The sequence below is a fragment of the Anopheles nili genome, chromosome 2 (assembly GCF_943737925.1).
Source record: "Anopheles nili chromosome 2, idAnoNiliSN_F5_01, whole genome shotgun sequence".
In the NCBI taxonomy this organism is placed as follows: domain Eukaryota; kingdom Metazoa; phylum Arthropoda; class Insecta; order Diptera; family Culicidae; genus Anopheles; species Anopheles nili.
The window spans coordinates 6,873,258-6,888,902 of NC_071291.1; the positions used below are offsets into that span (position 1 = coordinate 6,873,258).

Sequence of the window (15,645 nt, forward strand, 5' to 3'; positions counted from 1 at the left end):
AGAAAAAGTCCACCTCTTGTGTGTTATGACCTCCTGTTACTTTTGCGAAAAATTTTCTCAGCTTTGCTCGTGCAGCATGCGGCAAGTTTTGTCAATTTTATTTTTTGTACAGGCTCCAATGAATCTAATAACACTGTTTTTAACTAATGGCAACTGTTTGGCTTGTTGATCTCTTGCATACGATATTTGAATGATATTTTTTACAAATGCATTTAAATGCATTATACAAAATCAAACTGATCTTTTTCGAATGTTGAGGGCACACTAGCAATAATTAACAAAAGCCTTTCAGCTCATCAAGCTCACGGCAAATAAAAAATATGTGTCCTTACATTAAACGACAGCGACTGTTCTTTCAACGATACCCAGTAATGGTTAGTAGCTAGAAGTGCCGCATAATGATCACAATAAAATATTCCGGGAATTATGAAAACATCGAAAGGCGAAAGTTTGCATCCCATGCATTTACAAACAGCAAATTTCTCAACTTTTTTCCACCCTTGCTACATTGCGCATTCACGCATGCATAATCTCGTATCAGCGTTTCTCGGATTTTGAGTTTGGATTTCATTTTTTGACAGTCTTTATTTCGGGTTGCTGAGAGTGCTAATCGTTATGGGGGAGAGCCTGTGCTTGCCCAGGGCCGATAGATTGATGATCCAGCTGCTACCAATAGCTACCGCATTGGCGTTGACTCTCATTTCAGTCCTCACAGTGCTAGAGACGTCCTTGCCCTTACGCCTGACACCGGTTACTACGCGAACGCGTCGCGATGATAATTTATTTAGCCACAACGCGCGAACGCTACGAACACCCCAGGTGACCATCGAATGCTCGCAAACCATCGGCTAGCGGACTCGTAAAGTTTCTGCCATAAAGTGTTTCCAAATTACTACGAAAAAAAAATCCACAAAATCCCAAAAGCCTGCGCCGAGCAGCTACGTATGCGGAGCTGTGCGCGCGCGTGTGTGTCCAGAGCTCCACTTTCCTTTAAATCCTTGCCTTCGCAGTCTACTCACTCCTACACACTCACACATGCACACGCAAACACACACACACACACACATACAGACACACAAACTAACATATACACCGAACAGCAATACAGATTCGTTTACTAGCGCGTGCATCGTTTTGCTTCGTTATGACATCGCTTGTCGCCTTGTGCGAGGATATGATTTGACCGTTTTTTGTTTGTTTTCATTGTAACACTATACGAGCGGGCCAGACAAGAAGAGAGCTCAGCAGCTCAGCAGTAGTAGCAGCTAGGGAGTTTCGTTTTACTAAGATTGCTGAGTATTCGCTTGAGCGTTAGATGAACTGCGGCGGCAATGGCAGAAACGCTTGAAAGCAACCGTCACGTTTCACAGCAGCTCCTGGCGCCTAATTTTTACAAAATATCTCACAAAGCAACTCACGGTTAACAGCTACTTATCAGATGTACCCGTCTGTACTGTATAAGCTAGGAGTTGTCTCACTTGAAAGTTTGCAGTTTACAGTTCATTGGTGCAATCGAGTCAACTACGCTTCAACTAACCGTGTTGATCTACACCATCTCTTGGCTCTTCCACCCCACTGACATAGCCAGGGAAGCGAAGAGTAGAGCCTATTTATATATATATATTCGCTACAAAACATTACCAGCTAACACCGATTATCGTTATCGTTTTCAACCGAGCGAAGCCTTGGCCAGGCGAACGAGCAAACGCAATATCACGCAAAGGAGCAGTGCTGATTTCGGTACAGTATTAATGCAACGGGTGTGCAATCAAAAAGGACTTCGTTTGCTCTCGTTTGCCTGCTCAACTTATTCGATAATTATGCAAAGTCTATGCCATTAGCGTAGTGCGGCGGATTGTCGGTTTAAATTTTGTAACCCGTTGTCGATGCAAGTCAGGCGATGCCGTCTGTACTGTGGCATGCAATTTCGAAAGATTCGAAACGAAAACACTAATAGCGCTACCAGTATTGTTTCCACACAATTTGTTTTCTTACACATCTAACGCTTTCTAGTTTTGCTTAGTGCCATTAATCGTGTTAGCTTTTTCAACTTGCTCGCCACCCAGCGAAAACGAACAAAATATCGTCCTAGATGATGCATCATGAAGCCTTGAAGGGATGCAGGAATTGCTTCTAGCTCTTAAACAGTATTTACGCACCAGGAGAAGGGATTTTTGAAAGAAAAAAAAACGCTCATTCTAACTAGCAGCAAGCGTGGCTAATCGCAAGAGTTTGCAACATAAATTAAATCCATCAAAAACTGTACTACGCTTTCGGTGCTGTACTAAAAGGAAACTTTTTCGAGAAATATTTCATTCGACGAGGAAACTTTTTCCGAGAAATATTTCATTCAACGTGAAATGTTTCGCCCAACGATTCCACCAGTTAGTTGCATCATGCACGTTTGTATCAGCTAGAAGCGGAAGTTGTGGCGCAAAATTAAAACACGAAACAAAAAGAAAACTCCCACCCACTTACGATCGGCTTTAGGACGTTTGCTATGATTTTCTATGCACACCTAAACTGCTCCGGCTCGCTAACGCTTCGGTTGACGCTTCCGTCATCCATTTTGATATAACGTGAATGCTTCTGCTTCTAGCTTCTTCCATCGAGTAACATCAAGTTCTACGTGGAAGAACCACGATAATACAACTGGTTGTGCGGCAAACAAAACAGGCTATTAACTCGGGTCTCAAACGCCCGCTAACAATGGGTTTTGGGTTTGAATTCACTCGATAACAACTATTATTGCTACACTTTTGCACACCCTTGGATCGACGGATCCTGCACCAGCATCTGCGGCATCTGATTGTACACCTTTAAAACAGGTCTCATGCTCGTCTCTCATCAAGCGTGTGATTTTCCTTTCGGGTTTCCTTTTCCCGCTTGTGCGCCTCATCCCACTGCCGGGGGTTTTTCTCTATTGATATTGATTGTAGCCACGGATGGTTATGTCTTTCTTTTTTTTTGTCGAGCCTTATTTTTTCCTTCCCGAAATCCGATTACTGCCGAATTTTGTTCATAAGCACTGCAGCAACAGAGGGGCCTTGGGTGGCCTCACGATGGGCTTGATTGTTGGGGAAGTTTCGCAAAGCCGGCAAAAGGACGAACGGACTCGACGTACGGCGTGAAGCATTCAAACAGGTAGCCTAACTCCCCGTGGGAGCCACCAGCGACGGGTAAATAACGCTGAAAACGTTGGCACCTTCATGTTTGCTCCGACGTTTCTCCCAAGCAAAGCTTCTGGCTTGTGTGAAGGCGTGCGTGCGCGCGCGTGTGTGTGTGTGTGTACGTGGGTGAGTATTCGCGTCATCCATTGCGTGTCACAGGATCGAACAGCCGCTACAACGCGCACCGATGTTTGTCAATATTTGTCCCCGCCAACAGGGAATCGCGAATATTGATCAAAGCTGACACAGGGTTGCCTGGGCTGAAAGCGACCACCGTGGTGCCCTTTCGAGCACTCTCGGGCACCCTTTACCCGAACGCGGTCCTTTTTCAGCTTGGTCCTTGCGACTAGGAGAGAGAGTAAATATCGGGCCAGTTTGCAGACGGGTTTCGTCCGCGAACCCAGCTGCCTAATTCGATTTTGAATCAGCGCACAACTGCGAACGACTCACCGGAACGGTGGAGTATCGGGGTGATGGGCGGCATATGCTTTTGGATCAAATTTATGACACCTCAGCGGGCGGCACCGAAATCGTTCAATTATGCAGCACAAAGTGTCAGACATGATCAGCATGATACCTCACGCAGCGAAGGCTTACCGCAGAGCGAAGATCCTGACGTGGATGACGTGGGGACGTAAGAAGTGAAGAAGGTAAACATGAAGGACTTTGGCTTTGAGAAATCTATCTCTCTCTCGCTTGCTCACACACACACACATACACCTCCACACACACACACCATTTGGTGCAGAAGGACGGATTTTCGCCGGCACTCGAGATGCAAGGTTGGCCATTTTCCCGTGCACATTGCGTTGCGAGTTCCCGGTGGCATTCGTTCTCGGAAGGAAACACGAAAGGAACGGACACGCTTAGCTGCGGGTGTGCACTTAATACTACACGTAGTAGACGCTGTGACCGTACGGGCTGCGTCGAACGAAGCAGGGCAGTAGCGATTGAAGCGTGTTCCGGAACGCTTCCCGGAAGTCCCGATTGAAGTAGGCGTAGATGAGCGGGTTGAGCGTTGAGTTGAAGTAGCCGATCCAGAACAGCACCGTGATGACGACGTCCGGACATGGGCACGCTTCGTCTCCGCATAGTGACGTGATGACGTACCTGCAAAATAGGGAGGGGGCAAGAAACCTTTTAGAAGTCGCGTGATTCGGTTCACCAAACGCTAAAGTTAAACCCCTAAATTCCTGCAACAAAGTGTTGGAGTTTGAGTCGATACAGTGTGCCGTGTCCTACCGGGAAGGATCTCTAATCCGGCAGTGCATGGGACACGGGAGCGCACCTAACTCTGACCCACGCAAAACAAGGACGAAGAGAAGAAACTCGCAATGAAGGAAAATAAATACACCGAGCTCTTAATGAGCTACCGAGCGGCAGTCGGGTTGGCTAAACTTTCGGCTAAAGTTGAAGCTTTTTATGTTTCAATTTGTCATCCACCTTTTCTCGCTCTCTCTCTCTCTCTTAGCCCCACGACGTGCCACTTTATTTTCCGCTTACTTTGGGGCTACTCGAGTAATCCGGAAAGTGGGCTGAAAGAAAAACAATGCGAAAAACAACTGGCAACCGTGTTTCCGTGTTCGAGTTGGCGTACCCCGTGGAACCATCAGCGGTTCTCTCACGAGCCAGGTTCATATTTCACCCGGCACAATGGCTTGACACGTGTTGACAGTTGGCTGAAATCAACGCGCGCGCACACGCACACCTACACCAAAGCGCCCCGGGTAGCGCTGAATGCACGCTGAAAAGCCTGTGCGCTGAATGATAAACAGTTCGTGATAATCTGAACACACGGTGGTACGAAGCCTGATTCGACGAGAACGAGAAGGCACACAAATGTCCTGCACGACTCCGATTACGGCCACTTTTCACTTTTGATTCGTGACAATCATTCTTGCCGGGTGTCGTCGTGTTGGAAGGACCGACTTGCCAATTCTGACAGCTAACGGCAGCCTCCGGCTCGCGGTATGAAACCAGAAAAATTTGCTCCAATTTTCGCCTTTATGAGATGCGATTGTTTGGCTTCGGTTTGCTTCCCGTGATGGTTTGCTTGCTCGTTTTTGGTTCAACTTTTTGCCAAGTGCGGTGTGTTGGCGATTTTGAAAAACGGCTGCTTGTTAATAATACTTCGAGCAACAGCTCCTACGCGATGCTAGGGAAATCTTACGCTTTGATTCATCTTGCTTGTGGGTTTGAACCTGTTAAGAATTGACTGAGAACGATCGTTAATCATAATTAAAAAACGACACCCACGCGGCAGTGAATTTGCGTTCTTTTTATGAAGTATGCTCACTCTCAATTCTTTGCGAATTAAAGCACTGACATCAAACGAAAATAGCTGTGCTTTAACGGTGGATAAACGTTCATCCTTCAAGGACAATCAAATGCGCATAAAAGCGAATGCGACTAGAAAACCCTTTCAATGCTAAGAAGCTCGAAACTCCTGCGCCGAACCATTCCCAAAACGCTCGATTACGGGTAACGGACCGGCCAATCCATGCTTAACGAATCGGACACTTTCTACGCAAATTCAATTTGCTCGGATCCATTTACCAGCGTCGAGGAAGGAGGAACTGAAAAGTAGCTCCCGACGGAACGGCCCGGTTAAACGACCTCCACAAAGAGATCGTTTTGTCCTTGCCCGGCTTGGGGAATCCTTTTTTTCGCTCGCAATTTGTTAATTCAATTCCAAGCGTACTGACGGGGAGATAAACCAGAAAAAAGCTCCACACGCCGGGTGATACTATCGTTGATGAATTTAATTTCCCCGAGCCACTGCCAAGGCCAGCAACGAGACTGAAGAGGGCGTTCGGATGGAAAATCGGTCAATCAATCGGTGCCTGATTCGGCACCGTTGCAACGCACGCCAGTTGAACCGAGTCGCAGCTCGAATGCACTCCCAACGGGTCACGGTCGGGAGTGCTCACGTTTGGCTGGAAACAAAAACCGATCGTTTTGATTTCATCCATTTGAGCGATCAATTTTCGACGCACCGTTTAAATCCAATTTGCGTTAATTACGAAACTGCTCCCCGGTCCGGAGCACCGGAAAAAGCACACGGCATGATTGTTCCCATCAAATTAATGCGCTTCAGCTCAATGTGGTGCTAATTGCCAGGATTGTCGCTAAAGGTAGCCGCTGGTCTGCCATGGCTCGCCGACTCGTCGACTCGCCGAGTGGTACCATCGATTTAAGTGCTGAATTTATTGCAACCGCCAGCAAATGGACGGTTCACCGATGGCATTAGTGGCCCAGTTGCACGAACCATTCCCGGTAAAATCGATCGCAAATGGTGCGGCCGTTGAGGTCGTTGGTGACTGCCCATATATGTTACTCGAAAAAGGATTTAGCTTTTTTTTTAAATCAAATGTGGGTTCCGCTTGTGGTCGGAAACATAGCCAACGTACTGTCTATTACGTGCGGCTAATGCGTATATGTTCTAATCAAATATGAATTTTATTTGATAATGTTCAATTCCGGCTACTTTTGCATGCGGGATTGATGTACGTGATAGAAAAAAGCGAGGCGTCGAGAACAGGAGAGTTCAGCTGAATTTAGCAAAATTGCTAGCGATATGAAATGATACCTATTATAGATCCTGGAATTTTCATGGCAAAAAAATAACATCATATTAATACTTCCACTAACTCGACTGGCTAACAAATTTATAACAAAATTTATACAAAAAAAAATCAAAAACAAAATACTTTGGAAAGCATTTCTCGCGCTGACAAGGGTTTTGAACATGCTAATCATCTGACATTAGCTGTTTAACCCACACAACCCTTTTACAAACAGACTTTTGAATTTATGTTCCTTCATCATCCCTCCCACAGGAACTCATTTGATTACCCATTGCAGAGGAATGCACAGCTTCTCTCTCTCCTCTTTGGAGGCATTTCGATTTAAACTCCCGATATTTTACTCACAAATCAAATCAATCAACGCGCGGCCACCGATCCCGCAACCACAATGTAAACGAATTAATTAATCACATTATCTGCAAAAATGTTTATCCCCGCGGTGGCACGCGGACACATCGCGCAACCAAACCAACGTTCACGTTCACAGCAATTCACCCATCCGCTTTCCACGGGTTTTCCACGAGTTTTCGCGCAGGCCCATCTTTCGCTATCACCGGAAGCGAAGAGACCAGGCCCAATAGGCTCGGGCTTGGCCACTGTAAAGAATCGCAGGAGCAGCTACTCACCACAGAAAGAACGGAAGCCAGCAGAGCAGAAACACTCCCATGATGATGCCAAGCGTCCGAGCTGCCTTGTGTTCCGCTCTCCAGCCCTTCGCGGGTCTCGTCGAGGTTCCGCCTGTCACCGAACGCCGCCATTGCCGGTGCCGGACGAAGTTTAATTAGATTTCCGTCCGATCGGGGTGCGATGCGGTCCGGTTTTGATCCCAGCGGGTCGTTCCGACCGATTCCATTCGACGCCGGTCAGTAGGGTGTTGTTTGATGTTTCGACGACGACGACGACGACGACGACGACGTCGTTGTTGGAAGGCAAACATTGGCCAACGGAGACGATCCAACGATGAGCACGTACACGACGGTGCAGGACGATGCGGTATGAAGCACCGGAGAAGGAATGGAGATGGAGAAAAAAATGGAAAAAAGGGAGAGAAGAACGAAGATCGCGTACCGGTAAGTGGAGGCATAATTAAATCACGTATCGAGCGCACTGCGTGGGCCACAATTCGCCCCTTCGAAGGCACCCTGCCGTGTGCAAAGTGCGTCCTTTTCTGCGACACATAAAGCTTCGAAATTGGGGCACGCTCTCTGGGCACCTGGGACCGTTGGTTCGGTGTTGATACCGTGGTGCCTTTGAGCGCTAACATCGAACAATTATCAGCATGCACAGGGTCTGGGAGGCTTTTTTCCAGAGAGCTTGATCGAAATTCGATCCGCCAAGGCGTCGCAGGTGTTGACGGTGAGCTAAGGGATGATTATTGGAACGCTCACGATTCCAATACAATACCTATCGAACGCCTTCGTTAAACGGTTGTGGTACACAGAAATAATATTTACAACCCCGCTTCGGGGTGAGCCCTTTTTTACGCAATTTTCTGGGACTTTTTCTCATTTCAAAATCACATCACAAACGGATAAAGCCGGCACCGATGTTTCCGAATCGGCTAATCGTTTTAGCAGATGAATTGTGTAAACAAACAATGCCCCAAACTTCTAGGAAGATCAACATCAAGCCTTACCTGCAGAAGTCTCGATGTCAATGAACGGATGCAGAGTAAAAAAAAGTTGTTTCGTTAACGAAAGCTGAGATTCGGTCGAATTCGAGCTTCATTTTTATTCACCCACTGACTTTGGGGTTTTGACTCGAGTGGCGTGTGATAAGCAGCAACTGGTCAAATGATTTCGCTTCACCAGTTCACAGCGTGCTGTTCGTAGAAATAATCATTGCGAAATTGCTCGATTCATAGGCTCTCCTTTGAGGAGTAACGATACGCGTCTCGTTCGCATATTGTACTATCTGCATGGGTCATTGGCGCGAATTGACACGCACAACGAGGGTGCTTGAAGGTTAATTGGAATGATATTGATTTTCGCAATGAAAGCCTTGCGAAACCTGACCTGGAAGTTAACGAAACGGTTGCGCTGCGAAGTACGTTCGATTGCAGCAATTCGAGATGGGCGATATGTTGAGTGTGCTTTCGTGATGATACAAAAATGTCGCAGAAGCAATAAGGCGTCGGCTGCAATTGATGTACGTGATGAAGGGTGTACCTTGCATTTCGGACACGTTGCTGTTCCCGCGCGTTTCACGAAGTTCAGCATTATTATGCTGCTATTTGTGCTGTTGACATTTAACATGATGCAAGCGAAACCCTCAGTGTCCGTGCAGCTAACATCTGGTGCCGAAGAACAATTCGCAATGCACAATCGTGAAACAATAGTGATAATGTTTCGTAAGGTTCACATGCGGCCTGCATCTCCTTGAATTTCTGCGTTTCATTCACCGAGCTTCAAAAGCATTTGCTTGAGTTATGTTCATGTTGGAGCGCATCGGTACAAAAAAAGAACATGCAAAAGACGAACCACAAGAAAAAAAAGGGAAACAATTTCTTCCACGGAGTTTTTTTATCTGCTTTGTGTTTTCCCACGCTTTTCTCACGTTTGCTCCGCGGTTCGCCAGCCCGAGCTTTGCTGTGGTAAATGGTCGCGGTTTGCTTGGATGCATTTTGTGGAGTGCAGAATAAAAAATCCAGAACCAATCTCGAGCAAAGAACGATTGCAGCGAACGCCAGCAAGCCGGGTGAGTGGAGCAAACGCGAATTCTATCATTTCACTTCCAGGGCTCCGAACCCGACCAGGATTTTCCGCTTGTCGTGCTCTGCGGTTGGCAGTTGGCTTCCCTTGCCGGGCATCATGGCCCCCAGACATACCGGGTTACTTTGATCGAGCATAATTTTGCCGCTTGTTAGCGGCGAAAGCGTTGTCGGCACGGAAATATGGCACGCAAAAAATAAAAACGAAGCTAACGCGCTGTAATTGTTGGAGTACGCTTTTGCCCTTGGACCGCCGACCTCGGCATATAGCTGACGGCTCAAAAGTGGCATAGCTAGCGCGAGGCCTTATCATCGCGTCTCGTTTGACCACACGTTTCCTTTTCTCGTTCCTTGTGCCTGTCGAGCGTGGTTTTGCCAAGCGTCAAGGACACCGATACTCCCCCTGGAAGAGCAGATGCAAGCATACGGAGCGTACGGAAATACCCGTCACATCGCTACCGGAAATAAATTATCGCAAAACGAAGGACGAGATAATTTATGGTGCAGCGATGGCGAGCATCGCTATCTTCCCGTAATCGGACGGAGTATGGCTGCCGACGTATCCGGTTCGTTGTGCCACCAGCAAAGGACCCTTCAGCCGCGTAGCAAAAATGCAGGAAAAACTGCACCGTTTTCGATCTGTGGAAAGCGATCCGCCATGGTGGATGCATTTGGTCGATAAAACGTTTCCATACCATCTCAACGGTAAGCCACGGTATGATTTATGCTTAGTAGCAGAACCTTTTACCTGATGATTTTATGACCTATGGAGTTATTTTTTGTTCCACTAGCATGATGCAACGCGATAGAAATGCAATCCATAGCACATGATTCAGCGCGCATAGCCAGCAATCAATCCAATGTACACGAAACATGAGACATTGAGGCAGCAGCTTTTCGCTGTCCGGCTTCCAGCAATCCGGGCGCTCATTCTCTTTCATTAAACGCAAGCCAAAGCAATGCAGGAAAGCTACGCACCATTCGCATTCGTTACACTCTGCGGCATGTAGCCACATCGCTCATCAGCGTGCTAGGGAGGAAAACGGCGTTGCGTGAGGATGACGCGATAATCGCGATAAATCTAACCGTTCTAAAGCTAATGGCTATTGAATGCAAATTACAAAAAAAGGAGCTAAGTCGTCTACGCTACGCGGGCATGGCGCGAAAGCGGCAAAATGAAACATTCACCCTCCCCTATCCGGAGGCTACTTTGGCCATGCCGTTCCTCCAACACAATCGAACCAACAAAAACACCAACGGCTAGAATGGCAGCATGTAGAATGGTGATGAGAAGCAAGCAGATAGCGAGCAAGCAAAAGGCATTCACAGGCGAGTGAGCTTGTGTGTGAGAGACTATGCGTGTAGGTCGTGTGTGGATGATGGCACAGGCAGTCGCATGCGAAACGGCGTGCAGGAAAGGACACTAGACAAGCGAAGGCGGGCAGGCAGGCAGGCAGACAGGCAGGCAGGCAAAGCAACGAACAATGCGCGCCGGAAAGTAGGCAATCGGACTGACCTTCTCCACATCCGACGCTGGAGCAACGCGACTGCCGGCAACCGGGCGGGACCGGGCTGGGCACTGTCAGCCGATTTCCCATGCCAACCCCCGTCGAGACGGTTGGCGAGGGTGGACCAAACTCGCACCCTCCACTGCACCCTGCGTGAGCGGGGGTGGCACGGCGCAACCCATACCGCTTCAGATGGTTCCAGAGGCATTTGATCTTGCGGAACTTGTGGTGCCGGCAGGACGCCGCACCGGAACCGTCGTCCGAGTGGCCAACTGGGTAGCAGCAGTTGGGCTGGTTGGCGTACCGCTGCTGCTGGTTGTGGTGGTGATGCTGGTGATGATGGTGATGTTGGGGATGCTGCTGCTGCTGCTGGTGGTGGTGCTGTTGCCGGCGACTTCCGGTGCCATCGCAACCGGGGCCGCATATACCGCCGGCACACTCATCTTCCTGGTCCGTGTCGGTGTCGTTGGCGTGCACTACATTGTCGTTGTTGATCACAATGCAGATGGCGCCCCGTCGTTGGTGCTTCTGGCTGGAGTCTGTCGGATGCCGGTGTTGTGAGTGGTACGCGCGCATCACCGCAGCCGGAGTTTGTTGAATAGTTTGTTGGTTGTGAGTTGTTGGGGTTTTTTTTATATGCGATGTCACCAATTATCGTTGGCCAGTCGAGGCGGAAGGTTGGCGGAAGGATGAAGTTACAAATTTACACACTCGCACGGAGATTTGGGGTTTAGTTTACATCACACCAACAGAATGAAACACAGAGCGGAGAGAAAGAGAGAGAGAGAGAGAGGGAGCGACAGGGCGATAGGGCATGACAAACAGAAGGAACGAGAGAAATAGGGAGAGAGAGAGATAGAGAGAGAGACAAAATGGAGACAGAGAGAAAGAGCACCAAAATGAAGATGAATTTGGATGACATAATTTCTGGAACTAGGAAAAAACACTTACTACGTGCCGGTCCCATAATATTAGCGTGTAAGTGTGTGTGTGTGTGTGTGTGTATGTATGTGTGCAGGGTTTTTTTATCAAAAGAGCCATCGACAAGAGAAAAAGGCTTGGTATCCATCAACAACGGAACAGCACGTTGCCTGACTGCCGTAAAATCTCATAGAAGATCCGAGTAGTGAAGTGAATAACAGCGCGACAAGCTTCGATTTCGTGCGAAAGCGACTCTAGAACGATGAGTTCATAACATGATCTCAGCGGAGGGTTCAACGTGTGTATAAAGATGTTCAAAATGTCTCTAAGCTATCACTTATCGTAGCTACCCATGGAGCGTGCGGTGTTTCTTGTCAATTTCAATATTTTGATTCCAAAATACGTTGTCTTTTTTCCACAGAACCAGCGACGAGCAACGCAAATCGTTTGCATTCCATTAAACAAACACAACGTAATGGGAGGAATGTGTGTGTGTGTGTGTTTAACTTTCCACTCGCCGACGACCACAGACAGCTTCCGACGAGAAAAGGTTGACGAGGGACCGACAGCACTTAGAGGCACCATTGAAAAGCAACATCATAAATCCATTTTGCTAGCAAAAAGGAAAAAGGTTTACGGGAACTGCCTTTGGATTGACACTGCAGTTCCAGTGTGTCGTTGAGTACTTTATTTACTGTAATCCGGTGGGTCGGATTCCATGGCTGACACGTACGCGAAGACGATGACCCAACGATGGAATTAATGAATAGCGTATCACGGACGTAAGAAAAGTTCCTACCTATGGTTGACCATTGGTAGAAGAAACTTTTTTTATGGCCCATTTGATGTTTTGCAAATTTATTCAGTATTTACAAGCAGCGACTCTAAGCGTTGTAAATAAAACGAACCATCCAAATACGACCATTTGAACGACAAAATGGAAGCCATTCTTCTCTGAACATACCATCCAACTCCGTTAGGCTCTTTATTAATAGCTAAAACATTAAAGCTTTCACACAAGAGTGTCATAATATTAACGTATTCGATTCAGCTACACGTTCAAGTACGGCATGAGAATGGAATTAAGGAAAAAGAAACCGTACACTTTACGTACGCACTTGTCCGAGCGAATGAAAAATCGAGTGTGCGAGATAAAACTTTGGGCTATTGGAGTACCGAGGGATTCTCCTCTAGCAGCGTCCAGCCGAGGAGCTAGAGCTTCCTGCATAACGAACACTCATTAAATGACGGCGATGATTTAATCCTGTAGCATGGAGCAACTTTTTAATCAACTTTCTACAACTTCAGTGAACGCAGAGAGAACGCTCCCCGAAACCATGTTTCCCGAAAACCGACAAAAATGAGCAAACAACACCCCTGCTCTGTTAAACTAAATATTCGCCCATTGCAGCAACAATTCTCCTGCCCACGTAAGTGAGCTATGGTCGCATCAATCAGCCATTTATTGTCGTTCAGAGGCGGACCATGCTGCGGCCAAGCTGAGCCACATGCGGTGTGAAGTGAATTAAAATGAAAACAAGCTTTATTAAATGGAAAAATATTTTTTCAAAATTAACGCAGTGGAGGCGCCCAGTACTTTATTCCATCGCAAGTGATGGAGGCGCCCAGTACTTTATTCCACCGTAAGCGGCGGAGAAGTCTGGTGATGAGTGAGATTAAATATTCACTACGGAAAAATGATCAACAATGCGGCAGATTAAATTGACTGTCTCAGCGGACAATGGCCAACATATTTTCAATTTACACGTAGTACAAAAATACTATGCTGAAAATATGACCGTCTCTTTAAAACGTTACCTTTTTCTAATCTTTTTTAAACACATTTCATTCATTTCACCTGAACTTTTAATCTGTCTTTAAACTCTTCGAGGGGCTCTTTTTATTTATAACAACATGCGTCAAGCCATGTCAACGAATGCCACTTCTCGACGCACGAGAATGCTTTCATCGAGGATCATCCGGGAAACGTAGAGCTTTCCACCCTCTTCAGCGTAACCAAGAGCCGCGCATAACGATGTGTAATTAAATTCTCCATTAGCTTGCTTCGAAAGCGGATTTAATGGCTCCAAACATTTAGTTCGCGTTACGCCTGCCTACCTACTGTAGTCGCTTGGGATGCGACAAACAAAACAAAAACAGCAAAAACAACAACGAAATCACGCTTACGCATTTTCCTTCAGTCTAACATGGTTGTTAGCTTTTACATTCGGTGCACCAAGACGGATACGCGAAGGAAACGTCTGCCAAGAGATAAGTGTTTTATTTCAAGCTTTTTTTTCTTTTTATTTCAACAAATGTTTCAACCTTAAGCGCCTAACCTTGTCTCGCCAGGCAGTCTCAGGCCTTTGGAGCAGGAAATTGACCAACTTTAGAAAGCCCCCCAAGCTGCGGAATCATTTTGAACACGAGTTCTCTCCGTTCCGGTTTACCGAGCCAGTGGGAAGAGAAACACCTGCATTTATCTAAACAGCAACACCAAAAATATCAACATCCACGCGGCACACGTACACACGGCACACCAAACATACACTAAGTCACACCAACAAAGAAGGACCCGAGGACGAAGGAGTGTTGAAAATTTGGAACACCAGGTAGGCTGGAGTGAATGGGAAACAATGGCAAGAAAACACCACACCAAATGTTAGACCTAGGCCACACTCATCCTACGGTAGGGAGCTAGGAAAACATAACCATTACACGTTTACAAAATTGGACTTGGAAGTAGAGTGCGCAAGCAAAGAGCGAGAGATAGAGAAAGCGAAAGATGGCACGGCATATATTCCAGTACGTGCCTTTCCTGGCGGGAATAGAGCAAGATGCTGGCAGATAGAGAACGGATAAAAGCGACACGAAATGGAGTAGTTCAAAAGGGACAGAGAGCAGAATGATAAAAATTTTTTGATAAAATACAAGAGCAAGAAAGGGACCACCGACGGACAAACCAGGTGGCAAAGTCTCGCCACAAAATGTGCAGCATTAAACGAAGGGTAAGCTTTTCGCACGAAAACGATTCATTCCTTTATGTACATTATCCCACCGGAGGACATTCCTCCACGCGACCGCTACGTGCCAGGGCGAGCGCAAGCAGACACACTCGGTGGAAAACTCGCTGGCACGTAGGCGGAAAAAAACACACACACACACACTCACTCACACCGAAACATCGAAAGATGGAAGTAAAACCACAGCACTCACAAACAAACACACACACACACTAACGCCATGGGAGCACAGGGAACACGAACAGGGGAACGATTTGTTTATGCACGCGGGGCAGATTGGGAAAAATGAAGATCAACAATAATCAATCGAGCGAAAACACACAAACACGTCGTCACGTCGCGCACGCCCAAGAATGTGCCGGGGTGTTTAATTACATTCGCATTCGAAGAAAAGCGCCCGTTTGCAAGCCGGGAAATGCCGTTAAATGACGCCGGGAGTTGAATAGTATAGAATGTGTATTCACCGACCGTGTAGCAATTTGAGCAGTTTAACGTGCTCCGGTGGACCTGAGCAGATAGCACAAAATAATTCGCTAGAAATTTGAGCCGCCAAAAACGGTAGGAAATTGAATAAATGTTGACATTGTTTGTGCCCTTTTCAGTACAGAATCGAGCCAGTTCAACGACCTGTATCACTCACTAAGAAGCAGCAGCAATTGAATCAGATCACTCAAACGAGAGTAGCTTTGAACTCAGATCCGTTGAAGCGTTCGAGCAAATGAAAGG

At 47.0% G+C, this 15,645-nt stretch overlaps 1 protein-coding gene across 1 annotated transcript in view; it reads right to left on the reverse strand.

Moving 5' to 3' along the window:
• Nucleotides 1–4,060: 4,060 nt before the first annotated feature.
• The window catches only part of LOC128720048 (uncharacterized), a 32,876-nt gene continuing 21,291 nt past the window's right edge, over nucleotides 4,061–15,645 (reverse strand). Inside the window, exons 7-9 of the mRNA XM_053813694.1 lie at nucleotides 10,984–11,514; nucleotides 7,384–7,495; nucleotides 4,061–4,280 (exon numbers count right to left, since the gene is read on the reverse strand). Of these exons, the coding sequence (XP_053669669.1) occupies nucleotides 4,061–4,280; nucleotides 7,384–7,495; nucleotides 10,984–11,514 (863 nt within the window). The remainder of the gene's footprint in view (nucleotides 4,281–7,383; nucleotides 7,496–10,983; nucleotides 11,515–15,645) is intronic.